The following is a 13,986-nucleotide window of genomic DNA, read 5'->3' as shown; positions in this document are numbered from 1 at the left end:
ACAAGATTTGTGGCACAAACACGAGGGCAGGACAGTAAGGAGGATTGATTTTTATTATTAGCTGCTTCTTGGTAAGTAGAAAAATCTAAGTATACACAACATGGCAGAAATGCAAAGATTATACTTTATTGCACATATCACTTTGTGGGAGACGATATTCTGTTACTGCAACAGCACAAAAAAACCCCACAAATATAAATGTTCTCAAAAATGTTAAAGGCAGCTTTAACAAATTCAATCTTATTCAGACATTCTGTATCAAAGACTGAAGGCATCCTGAAATGACTTTTGCCCAGGTCAGTCCGGGCTACAGCTGTGATCCGATTTTAAGTCGTAGGCAGCGTGAATACAACTTCTCATTCATCTTTCCCCTAAAAATCCACACTTTATTAAACCAGCAACGTAAACAAGCCACAGGAATGTCAATATACGATAATTCATCCTATAAAATCTCATGTGTGATTGGCTATCTAAGGTTGACTTTGAGAAGGAACGTTCGGATCTCCATTGGCCTTAAGGTCACCTCCCACGTGGACGGGTCTTGAAATGTCTTCAGCAGCGGCTTTTCTCCTGGAAAACAGACACATTATGTGAGCACAACCACAAACGACGCAAAGTGTTTTTGGTTGGTTAATCTTTAAACACACCAGCAGTGTGAATGTGTGTGTGAATGGGTGGATGACTGGATATGTAAAGCGCTTTGGGGTCCTTAGGGACTAGTAAAGCGCTATATAAATACAGGCCATTTACCAGTGACACGGGTCAGTGATCAGCAACCAAGTCTCCTCACAAGGAACAAAATAACATGTTGAGCTCCAGAAACACCTTGTAGTATACATTACATTATGAAGCATATCAATCTGTTTATGATGCTTTATGGCTCCCTGCTGGCTTAATTAGCACCTGCAGGGAAACTGTTAAGTCGATGACTACAATCAGAGATTTCTATCAGCCCAGCGCTCCTTCAGTGCATGGTCACCTGCCAGATGTTGAAAAATCCAGATGTTGCCAGTCTTTATATTACTATATAAAATATTATAAATAATGTAATGAAATTGTGACAACAGTAAACAAAGGCCAAAATCTGCAAATATCAGGGAATCCTCACTATGGAAGTGTGATTGAAAAGCAGTGTACTACAAAGCCAGAATAACGGATTACTGAATTATGTTAAGTGCAGTATATGTTTGCAAATAAGTTTCGTATTGAAGCCATACATTAAAAAAAAAACACTGACTGAAGCGCAGACTGTGCACTTCATTGTCACTGGATTATAAATGTATTCAGTTGGTGATGCAGAAAATGTGTAAATGTTTATATACTTTATTTTGCTGCTGCTACATTTCTTTCACACAGCTGGAACTGCAGCTACGAGCGCACAGAACATGCATCATTTAATCTATTAAATTATTTTCACTTTGATCTGACAACGAACCAAAGCGATTTCCACAGAAGTTCATACCTGGTCTCTGAGATTTTACCACCGACCTCCAAAATGCACAAAGCTCAAAGCAGCTGAGTTGGAATCCATATTAAAATAAGCCCGAGGAGACGACATTCATTGAAATTTAGCCAAGTTTAAATCGAGTCAGACTGGAGAACACATCCAGCTTTGAATCTAGGGTGACGTTCAAAACTGCAGTGGTGAACTAACTGACACAACACTGGTGTCCTGTACCTTTCTCAGGAGTCCAGTCAAAACGTTTCATTTCATCTTTCCACTGATTGGCCGACAGGTTCAACTCAGCCACACCCAGAACCTCCAGAGTTGAAAACAGCTTCTGCACAGACAGGAAAGACGATGGGATTAGTTACAGCAAAACGACATTCCACTGCATTGCAAACGAGAAACGACTGAATGACAGATGACCGTACGGTCGCTTTGAGTGTAACAAGGTTTAAATTGTTTCTGAATGTCTGACCTGCAGGTTGACTGTGACTGCCTGAGAGCTCACTTTGCTCTCTGAGCTCTGGTACTGATGCTCCAGTCTCAGCAGCACTGAGTCTTCATCCCACTGACTGAGTGTCAGCAGGTGGACAGCAGGGGGCAGTGCAGCCAGGAGCCCTGAGAACTAAAAGACAAAGACCCCTCACTCACAGAAACCATGCCTTTAAAAAAAAAAAAAAAAATTATTTAATGTATTCCAACCACATTTTCTATAAAATTACTACATAAAGTTGATATGAATTTCGACCAATTACTGGCTCTGAAAACATGTCAGCAGCAGTTGCCACTAAAGGCAACACAGCTTAGCTCAGTTCCCCTGAGAGCGAGTGAAACCATGTCTAAAAAATGCAAATATGTACACAGCAGGACAGAAATGGGTTATAACCAGCAGCATAGACAGTTGGAGACAATGACTCAAAACAAGCAGCAGACTCTCACAGGAACAGCCTGCAGTTTGTACAGTGCAGGTCACAGCACTGTACAAAGCTTTTCTTAAGCTTACATACAGGAGTTTAAGGTGTTTGAACAGGAACCTGCAAGATGGAGGCCAGCTGGTTCTTGCACTGCTAATATTTCAAACACAGATCACATCACCGTGACTTCTGAAACCCGATTAGTGAAGTGTGTTAATAACATGTCTTTAAAATACATGCAGTATTTGTACAAGTACTGTACGAATGTGCATGTGATTGGGTGAATGAGTAGAAAGGCACTATACAAGTACCAGTCCGTTTATCATTTACATACCTCCAGCTGAGTGTTTGGCTTCAGATCTCCAGCAGTAAACGTAAGCAGCGGCTGCAACACCATCCCCTCTGCGAGGGGGCGGTGCATGTCGGCAGCAGTCGGCAGGGGATCGAGGGTGAGCAGGAGGCGGCCGCGGACCACCAGCCCGTCTGGGAAGATGCCAGAGATCTCGTTGAGAGGTTCACCAACACCACGGAAATCATAGTGGAGCAGCCGGTGGTGGAGCTGAGGGTGAGGAGGTTGGATAGAGAGACTTTAATAAGAACTCCTTGTGTGCGCTTAGATGGGGTCAACATGCTAATGGTGATGAGCTACGACTTTTTGCCTCACCATGATCTCCAGTGAACCATTCTGGATGCTGCCTCCACCCTGAGAGCGATCCGTTACCACAGTGAGTTGGTCCACATCATCCTGAAGACACACAAGTGAAAGGAAAACATCACTTGTGATAATTCATAATAATGGATTGGATTTATATAGCGCTTTTCAAGTCACCCAAAGCGCTTTACAATGCCACTATTCATCCACTCTCACACACTGGTGGAGGCAAGCTACGGTTGTAGCCACAGCTGCCCTGGGGCAGAGTGACAGAGGCGAGGCTGCCATATCGCGCCATCGGCCCCTCTGGCCAACACCAGTAGGCGGTAGGATAAAGTGTCTTGCCCAAGGACACAAAGACCAGGACAGAGAGCCCGGGGATCGAACCGGCGACCTTCCGGTTACAGATACGCTTCCCAATCCCCTGAGCCACGATCGCCCCGTACTGTCATAGAACTGACAGTCAATGCTTTTTGTTGCCTGTCTCTCCAAATGGAAGCTAACAAACACACAAACCTTGATATAAGCGCGAGAGTTAATTGGGTAGTAGTTTCCAGCAATGGGCTCTGACTGTTTCAGGTTCCAGGTGGGCCAGAAGTCTTTCCTGTTTGGGGGGGACGGGACACACACACACTAAGTGTACAGAATTGGATTCTTTTAATGTAAAACTATCACATAACTGTACAGCTGTCTTACTTTGTATATAATCTGTAAAATATCAAAATCCAAAACAACTGCAACAACTTTAAAAGGTTAAAGTGCATTTTCCATCATCAAAAAACAAAAAGCAAACTCTTACTTCCTCTGCAGAACTTCTCTGCCGTTGGAATCAGTGTAGAAATATTCAGAGGTTTTGATGCTGGTGTCCAGACGAGTGATCACCTCCTTCCCCAGGCTGTCACTGAAAGGTCAAGACAGCAAGTGTGACGTGGGTTAAAGGTGGGTGGTGTGGGGAGCATTTTGGCAAAGATTCCTCACTTTTCCTTGAATTTATTTCTCTCGCTCACAAATTAAAAAAAAAAAAAAAAAAATGGCTAAAATAGACCTGAAATTATGAGCTAAATCTATTCCCCAGTGGGTGTGCATGGAATCTTATGGTCTAAAATTCCCTCTTTCCATGAATTTATAATCTGACATGGGGAAAAAGATAACGGCGATCTAAGCCAATCACTTGCTATGATATGAGGAAATATTTAGAAGGGCAAAGCTCTGCTACAATATTGCCCCATATGAGGTTTTTCTCCCCTGAAAGATCAGTTGACATTAAGGCACTGAGCTTTTAGAAAGGTTGAAGAGAACAGAAATTTCAACAACCACTTATCTCTAAAAACATCTCCATTACATATGTAGTGTGCACGTGTTAAACTCACTCTATCGGCACAGGTCCCACAGTCCACTCGAGCTCCAGAGCTCTGCTGTCAGCATAGAGACGAACCACCTGAGACACCCAGGGAGCAAACCACTGCCTCACCTCCTGCACCACTGACGTCTGAGGATGAGAGCATTGCAGTACAAAATTAGACGCTGCATATTAGCCTCTAAACAGGGAGGTAAAACATGTTGGCACGTTCATTCTGACACCCACACATATAAAATGACAGCAGCCTATAATTTAGAAGTAAACTGAATAACAGTGTAAAAACAAAGCTTTGATACTAGGAATCTACGTCTGGATATGAGCAAACATCTCTACCTTAATGATCTCCGTCTTGGCCGTCCGGCTGATGATGAAAGGTGTGGAAGAGTTGGGTCTGAAGATGTAGGCTCCAGAAGGCTGCCTGCTCTCTACGTTGTTACCGGCACTGGCGTTGTACCTGGGACGTTTTAACAACACATCATTTGGAAGCTCAACTTAAAAAAAAAAGCGTGTTCATTTTGTTATTTTTAGAAACACTAACCAGTAGAAATTCTGTGTCAGTTTGATGATCTGTTTGGTCTCCTGATTGTTGAGGCTGCTTATCAGGCCTGTCTCAGGGTCAAAGGTCACTTGTAGGAACTAGAGTGCACGAAAACAAACAAAAACAGTTCCTTTTTCAGAAGATTTTGTTTATTTATTTGAATATTTTGGACTTTCTTCTGTGTTCTGACCTTATTCTGGATCACTGGGGGTGCGCGCTGCTGTGCAGGTGCAGGTGGAGGTCCGTCCTGGATCAGGGCCACCGTGTACGTGGTGTAGCCCAGAGGAGGTGCCTGAACCTGGAACACCAGCTCATTGACTGCAAAGCCTCGTTGTCTTCTAACTTCGTGAGTGGCCTGTGACACGTGAACCACCTTCAACGCAAACACATTATCGAGTGTTATCTTTGTTTATATTGAACATGTTGAGTGATACAAAAAAACCAGTGCTGTGAAAAAGTATCGCAGACTTCATTCTCTGAGATGAGATCCATCTATATCTTGTGTCTGACAACTGCACAGCTTGTTTTGGATCATCTCATACTTGCTGCTGGCACACATACTGACCTGGCAGTCCACCGCTTTGCCACTAGCATCTGACACGCTGTACGCTGTTCCATTGACCGGCAGCCTGACGGGCCAAGTGACGGGCCGAGCGAGAGGGTTGTACACATTGACTGAGAACTGAATGACAGACAAAAAGACAAGCGAGAGAAAGGCAGCGTGAGCATTCAGTCTTATCTGTAATTACACAGAATGTATTTACAATAACTGTAGCCCAGGTTTTTTAGGCTGTACACCTTGAATACACTGTTTGTTCCGAGGATAAATCTCAGAGGGTCAGAGTGTTCAGAATTACATTTAAGATGACATATTGTGGGGTTTTTTTATTATGTTACCGGTGGATGGTTGTTAAACATGGTTTAAATGACAGGATCAGTACATGTACAAGTAAGACTTATGAGCCAAACCTTCAGATTTTAAATGCTCACTTTCAGACAGGATAGTGACTCGGGCACGCAGCTGTGACTCTACCCACTTGCTGTTCAAATGTCTTGATGTATCGTCAGTCATCCAGGTAAGGAACTTTTAAAAATTAATTCTGTTCATCTGGACGTAGAGTTTTCAGTGGGAGAAACATTTCGTCACTCATCCAAGTGACTTCTTCCGTTTCAGCTGACCGCAGGTTTCACTGATCACATTAACTGGGTGGACCATCACATTAGGTTCACCTGGGAGGTTATGGCAGGTTAGCCTTCTTAGACTGTGAGATTTACACCAGTAAAGGGGGACATTTAAAGTTGATGTGTACTGTAAACAAATGCTCACGGGTGAGTATTTAAGGTTTGACTCTCATCATCCACTGGAGCACAAACTGAGTGTCATCAGGACGCTACAACAGACACAGCGGCCAGGGAAGTAGAAGAACATCACATCATGAAGGCCCTGAGTAAATATGGTTATCCCAGCTGGACTCTTGTCAAAGCTTGGAGGCGCCAATCAATTCAGGAGAGAAGCAAAACTGCTGCCTAAGCGAAAACCCTAAGCGATCCCGTATGTGTCAGGAGAAGCAGAACATTTGAGATACATTTTTTTCTAAACACCGGGTCTCTGAGGCTTTTAAACCCCAAAACACACAATGCAAAAATTGATCCACCCCAAGGATCGGGTCCCCCGACACAAACAGAGTAACATAGTGTACGCTGTTAAGTGCCAGGAGGATTGCCAGGATTTATACATCGGGGAAACCAAACAACCTCTGGCGAAGCAGATGGCTCAACACAGAAGAGCCACCTTGTCAGGCCAGGACTCCGCAGTCTATTTACACCTACAGGCCAGTGGACACTCTTTCAATGATGTACACATCCTGGACAGGGAGGAACGCTGGTTTGAGCAAGCAGGCCAGGAGGGGGCCTAAGGGTACATCTTTCACCATCTTACAATGCTGTGACTGCAGCCATTCCCCAACTTTCAGTGAATGGTACTCATGGTCGTTGATCAGTGATTGTTGATCAATGGTCATGACAATTTGCATATTAATGATCAAGAAACTGACCTCACAGCAGATTGCACAATGACTGAAACCAGCCCACTGAAGGAACAAATGTACTGTTTATAAGGTTGGGGAAACCTGCGTCAGCTGAGTCTGAAGAATTCACTTGGATGAGTGACGAAACGTTTCTCCCACTGAAAACGTCACGTTCAGATGAACAGAATCAACCTTTTTGGGATTGCTGTTCAAACCTTTTACCAGTGGGTGGTAATCAGACAGATGACTTAAATAGGACTCTAAATTGGGCTGCACCAGTGCAAAGATTACTAAGGATTTCACTCTAAATCATGTAAATCTACTTTATTCAATTCCAAAAAATAAAGATGAGTTGGAAATGAGTAAAGCGGGTCCCCTTCAAAGTCTATTTTCTGTGTTTTTTACCTTCTTGCTGGATTCAGTGAGAGGACACACGCTGACGTTGAGGTTTTCACAGTAGATTCGCTCAGCAGACAAGCCGCTGAGAGCAGCCAGACTGTTACTGACTAAAACCTGAAAGAGAGACAACAGTTAGACAAGAAACCTGTGCAAGAAAGTTTGGACTGAAGAACACTTTCTGCTAAAGACATGATAATATATTTTCCTGTACAGAAAATGACAAATTTAGCACAAGTAACTTCTGTTGGGTAAGACAATGTACTGTGAAGCCTGGAGTACCCGACAGTGTTGCCAGCCGTTAGCAAGCTTCCTGGCGTAGTCATTTGCTACGTGTTGCTTTTCTGTGCCCGACACAGCGTCATGGTGCTGAGCCACAGCCATGGCTTTCTCTACCAACGAAAGCAGCCGTCACTCAATCTCTTGTCTGACATCCAATTGGTCTTAGTAACACAAATACAACTTTTAAAAAGTGTCCATATTCTCTACCGGTTCACCAATTCACTGTTGTGGGGAGGCTGGAGCCCATCCCAGCTCTCCTACATCCTGGACAGGTGCATCACAGGAGTAGCACATGAAGACAGTCAACCATTTATGGTCATGCTATTACATGTTAACCTAATACGTAAATCTTTAGACTGTGGCAGGAAGCCAGAGTACCTACAGTATGCCTATGCAGAACCCACTAAGGAGACACAAAAAAGATTAAATCAAATCTTACTCATGGTCTGGCTTTCACCTTCCCCAAAGGGTCCTTTTCCTGGAAGCTGGACCACCAAATACCTCCAGCTGGTTACAAGTCTATTAAGAGGGAAAAAAATGAACACAATTTAAACATATTAAAATAAACACAATTTAAAAAGTCACACAGGTATAAATTTTCCACCATTAAACCTATATTTCCACATCTTAAGGTAGTTCTATAGACGCAGGATACCAGTGATAGCTTTATTAAGTGCCAGCTAACAGTGTGCTTCATGCTATATATTAGCATTTATTTGCTTACAGTTCATGTTAAGAGTTAGATAAACTTTGTTTTCACAGAACAAAATTTAAAGCTTGTTAGTGTAATGTGACAATGTTATACTTATCTAGCATATGTCATGCTAACATTCTTAAAGTTTGAATGTTAGCATGCTAACTACCATCTACACTAAAACAATTAAATTTTTCTGAAAGCTCTAAAGTAGTGGGACAGGACTTACAGTTACAGAGGTAATTCTAGAAAAGCAGAAGTTTGAATGTTGTGATGTCGTCGACACAAAGTGTAATGCCGAGCACACTGTAAAATCGCCCCGCACAAAGTAAATCTCAGAGTACCTGCAGGTTGCTGTTGCTGATCCTCTCATATCGCTTCAGCGCTGGTCTGCTTGTAAAGTAGCCAGTCCAGAAATCATGAGCGTCGTCTGCATAGGGGAAGAAATCATCTGTCTTCAATGGCCTGGATAGAAAACCAATGGATTTAGCTGACATTAAAATGCACAAGACGACACTTTTTACAATAGAGTTTAACACCAACAGTGCTGCTAGAACAAGAAAACATTATCCTGCCCCTTTAAAGTTCACAGTACCAGGTGAGGTTTGCTCGGTGCAGCTCCTGCAGGTAACAGGACGGTGTAGAGTAGAGCACGTTGACTTTGTTGCCATTTGCCTGCCGGGCATTTACATAGTGGATCAGCTTGTCCAGGTTCTTGTACCACAGGTTGGCATTCTCATATTGAAAGTCTGAGCCCATGGTCATGATGATGTGGTTGGTCTTATAGACCGTAGACTAAAAAAGGAAGAGGAAATAATGCTTAACAGATTAAACTAAACAAAAAGGAAGAAAAGGGAAGAGTGAAATTAAACAATTCACACATCTCTTCAATCACACACACCTCACACTATTCAAAGCACATTTATATGATGGCTAAAGTGGTGAATGTGGATTATTAAAGGAGGACATTGCATTACACTATCTGTAGATGTCTTTATTATTATGATCATGACAGGTTCATAAAATAAAACCAGACAGGTTGAGAAAAGATTTATGGGGACCTGCATGAAGATATGCTGACATTACTTGAAACAAGAGGTTCCTACTGAAATTTTACATGTCATGTTAGCTAGTCACAGCTGTATATGGGCTGGGATAAAAAGCACAGCATCCCTTCTGCTTCCTCTTTTTCTAAATCAGAAAGCGTTGTTTGATGTCTTTTGATTTAACATGAGCATTTTTTTCATAGTGTTAGTTAAACATGCGGTGTTAAGAACACCACGTGACTGATAAATCAGTGTCTCTGTGCGCCAGTGTGGAGTTGTGTCCAACCTGACTGTTGGCGATGACGAGGAAGCATCCCACCACATCATCAACATTATAGTCTTCAAGATCAGGATCGTCTCTGATAGGCGGGTCACTGCAGAGCTGGTCCCAACAGAAGCCCTCAGGAGGGTTGTAGCCATTAGGAAGGATCCCTGTTGGTTAACGGGGGCAAACGGTTAAAAAAATAATGTGACACCGTCCTGTTGCTGAGTCCAGAAGTCATTAACATAAAGGGATGAAGAAAGAAACTTTGCATACCAGTAAAGAGGTCAGCCATTGGAGGAGTGAGGCTGTCGGAGGCTCTCCATAGAAGCTCCTGCTCCTTATTCCTCATCCTGCGAGCCCGGTCTTGATAGTCTAGACGACCAAAGAAGAAGCCATCGAATCCCATCTGCAGCAAAAGACAGAAAGTTAATGGTTAAAGGAAATTCAAATGGAAAGCCAGTGAACTAAATTGTGCCTTCATGTAATAATGCAGCATTCTGGAAATAAGCCCATTTGATTCATTGCAGAGCAGCAAATCTGATAATGACGATACAGCCAAAAATTTGTAATGAGAAAACGGAGAGTCTTTCTCGACGTGAGTGCAACCTTCTAACTCTAATTAGCCTCAACTCTCTTCTTTAACTGATAAATTCTCCCATTTTAAGTCTCACTAGAAATCAGGCCTTCCTTAAGGTGACCAATTATGCTCATCCTTCTATTCTGCCCTATACTGCTGATATTAAACATGGCCAACGTTTGAAAGTGTGACAGTGAATGAGCTGAGCAATTCTGAAGTGTGACTCGTGCAAAACTCGAAGAATAAACATAAAGAGCTATGCTACCTGTGCAAACATGGAGGCGTGTTCCCGGGCGTGGCCAAAGGGGTCGATGTGCCAGGTGACGCGGGGACGGCCAAAGGCTCCAAAAGTCTCATTAAGGAACCTCAGACCAATGGTCATCTGGTCAATGACGGCGCTGTAGTGTGTGGCAGCCTCGTCGCTCATACACCAACCACCATTCACAAATTCCAGACGGCCTGCGGGAGGAGCAGCTTTTGGTAAGGATGCACTGAAACACTTAACGCAGCTGTATAGTACTGAAGTACTGAATGGGTATTTACCTTCATTAACCAGCTGTTTGACTGTCTGCTGCACGCTGGAGCTCTGACTCTTCCACCAGCGGTAGAAAAAGGCCATCTCCACATAGATGAACCTCCTGTCTTGATTCTTCAACAACTGATCCACAACTGAGTCCAGGATGTACTGAACACCAGCGTGCTGGATGTCATTACGATCTACGCACACAAATGTGCACAGATTTAGGACAAAAGAGACGTTATTTTGTAACACAGAAGTCAATGCTTCAAGAAGTGGTCAGAATTTAGTTGCTGTGTGTCACAGTTTGAAAAATATTTATTTGCACTAACGTATCTTAACAGCAAGAAAGTATATGTGCTCATCTGCATTCATGCATATGCCCAAACAAACCACCCTCAGTGCAGATGAGTTCTGCTTACATATTAACCCAGACTGGAAATCAATATCAGATGATGGTCACCTGCACAACACCTGGCCTTACAACTTACTATAAACAACATGTGACATTAAAATAAGCAAGCTCGACAATCAATTGCACTAAAAGCATAAAACTCTAAAGCAATGAAGAAGTAAACTGTTGCAGTAAACAGTACATTATGAGGCAGCGTGAAATACACGACAGAGTATAAAATGAAACAAAGGTGTTTTAATATCGTCTTCTGATACATTTCAACAGTAGCTCGGGCCACTTCGGGGGTGGGGTGCCCTCGGCCTCTCGGCCTGGGGCTCGGTCACTCTGGCGCAGCTGGCTGCCGGCGGAGCTCCCGGGCGCGTCACTGCAACTCCCCCTGGCTTCTGCTCCACAGCTGCTGAGTGACCCCTCATCTGGGGCTCTCCTCAGCTCTTTCTGGGACAGTGGCACAGCTGCCCCTCCGTTGGTCTTCCTTGGTCTCTTGTGCTCTGAGGGCCTCTGAATGTCTGGAGTCTTGATCTCCTCCATACCTGCTTCATGCCCTGGAGGACGGGGCTGTGGCCCCCCACACCCTCTAGCAGATCATTACATGAAGGAACCTTTTAAAAACAAGCGCGTCCATGCTCACAGGTGTACACACGGGTGCTCACACACACAAACTACACCCTTTTTGGCTCCTACCTTAAAGCACACTGTGCGCTGTCGATCTTACGTGCTGCACAGTAATGTTTAACATTTAGTATTTACTGTTATATTCCCATAGATCATCGTGATGTTGTTTATTCTATTGCTCTAGTCTTCTTCTGCTTCTTTTCTTTTTTCTTTCTCAACAGGTGATCCAGGAAAAGAAAAAGAGAAAAAAAAAGGTGATGAAGCAGATTTTCATTGTCTTTTCTCTCTATCTCTTTTCTCCTTTTTCTTTCCCTCTCCTTCTGTTAACTTTCTTCTGAACTTTTCTTTTTGTTTTTCTTTCCCGTCCCCGAGTCCAGTCTGGCCTGATTACAATATCTTAGAATAAAAATAACTAATAAAGATCAAATAAACTATGACAATCAAGTGGGCCAGTATAGCAAAAGGCCCACTTGGGAAAGTAAATCTGTTGGGCATTTTTCTTGGCCTTCAGACAATAATTCTGATTGCTACAGTGCCAGACAGGACACAAAAAAAAGAAAAAAAAAAAAGATACATTTCCACATTTCGCACAGCCCCAACAACAGAGAGTAGTTCGAACATGAGTGATGGCTGTCACTCCAGTTCACATTCAAATCAAATCCAGAGATCATGTCCATGAACCACCATTAAAACACATCATAGGGCTTTAAAGCAGGAGGATAACGCTGCTGGTCACAAGACCCACAATCACTTGTAGCAGCAATCAGGAAGATATTTAGTACCAGTCAATAGAGCAGATTTACTTGCATCAGCAGAACTACTAGAGTAAATAGAAACATATGCAAACATTTGACAGAGTAAACACAGAGCAGGAGGTTGGCTAATAGCTTCACAGTGTTTTTTCTGTATGTGTCACACTGACCTCCATAGTAGTACTGGTCCACAGTCTTGAGCCAGCCAACGTCATCATGTGTGTGCGGGACCAGGTGGACATTCAACATGCCCGGCTTGGTGGCATGACATGACTGCACACAGACACACACTCTATGAATACAGCTGTACTGCTCTGTCGGAAGAGTCATAATGTCGACAAATATTCACTCCAAAAAGTGATCGTCTGCCAAAAACTGATTTCTGGTATTTACCAAAAAAAGGATTGCTCGCATTTAAACTGCTATACATAACTTGTTAGTCTATAATATGTGAAACCTATATTAAATGTATCCCTCATGAATGATACAAGTCATCTTGAGCCACAAACAACATTCCTGTAACAAAGTAGAAGCTGCAATCAGTTTTTGGCAGTGACTTTTATATATCCTTTATTTATGCAGTTAAAAGAAGCTTGTTGACATTAAAAACGTGTTTTAAAGAAGAATCTGGCCAAGAGGACAGCAGATATTGAAAGACATCTAACAATAGTTCTGTAAACATATTTTAAGTGGAAAAAAATGATGGAATTGGTTGTAATGTAAGTGCAATAAGACAGAGTTGAAAAAGATGTAACTTTAAAATGTTATATCTAGCCCCTTTGTAAAGCCTGTTGACCGAAGTCTATTTGCCAACATAGGTAAAGATATTACACATAAAAACACAGGTAGACATTGGAAATCAGTTTTTGGCAGGCGGGCACTTTTTTGGCACAACACCAGCACTTCAATGTATGTGAGCACAGTCATGTGAGTGAAACAGAAAGTAGCGCTAACAGCTCCACTGAGCTTTTTGACATGTACCTTAACCCTAACACATGTAAATAAAATACAAAAGCGCGACATAAAGTAGCTAACCTCGTATCCGCAGGTTGGAACGTCTGTTTTCTTCTCGCCGAGAGGAAAACTTAAAACCACGCTGAGGATAAACAGGAGAGCTGTAGCAAGCTGCTGCGACCTGCCCGCCATGTTGGAAAACAACCCGAAAATCATGTGACATCTGTTTATGTTGAGGTGGGTCACGTGACCGTCACCCTGTCTACCGCATGGCTGTGGAAGCTGGAGAGCACTGAATTGTTTTCCCTCCAATCTGACTTGAAGGCACTGGGGAAAAGTAAGCGACAAACCGCGGAATGAGAGGACTCAGCGAAAATAAACATAAGTTAACATGACAAAGACTGACATTACATTACAGTGATATATATATATATATATATATATATATATATATATATATATATATATATATATATATATATATATATATATATATATAGATATATATAAGGCTAATTAGCGCGGCTAGCATTTTAAT

The 13,986-nt window shown here is 42.7% G+C and overlaps 1 protein-coding gene across 1 annotated transcript; it reads right to left on the bottom strand.

The window, feature by feature from the left end:
* Positions 1 to 35: 35 nt before the first annotated feature.
* man2b1 (mannosidase, alpha, class 2B, member 1) lies at positions 36 to 13,679 on the bottom strand. The gene is given in 24 exon segments (XM_026171879.1): positions 36 to 570; positions 1,679 to 1,781; positions 1,923 to 2,072; positions 2,696 to 2,920; positions 3,026 to 3,106; positions 3,530 to 3,617; positions 3,813 to 3,914; positions 4,384 to 4,502; positions 4,707 to 4,827; positions 4,912 to 5,009; positions 5,102 to 5,284; positions 5,477 to 5,593; positions 7,344 to 7,451; positions 7,617 to 7,726; positions 8,056 to 8,092; positions 8,094 to 8,135; positions 8,655 to 8,775; positions 8,906 to 9,105; positions 9,643 to 9,788; positions 9,895 to 10,027; positions 10,464 to 10,657; positions 10,742 to 10,915; positions 12,665 to 12,767; positions 13,530 to 13,679. Coding segments are annotated over 24 exon segments (2,994 nt in total). The 5' UTR covers positions 13,665 to 13,679; the 3' UTR covers positions 36 to 466.
* Positions 13,680 to 13,986: the final 307 nt, after the last annotated feature.

Source organism: Astatotilapia calliptera, chromosome 6 (assembly GCF_900246225.1).
Source record: "Astatotilapia calliptera chromosome 6, fAstCal1.2, whole genome shotgun sequence".
Lineage (NCBI taxonomy): Eukaryota > Metazoa > Chordata > Actinopteri > Cichliformes > Cichlidae > Astatotilapia > Astatotilapia calliptera.
Note: the sequence above shows the minus strand (reverse complement) of the source record. Positions and strands in the feature narration are given on the sequence as shown.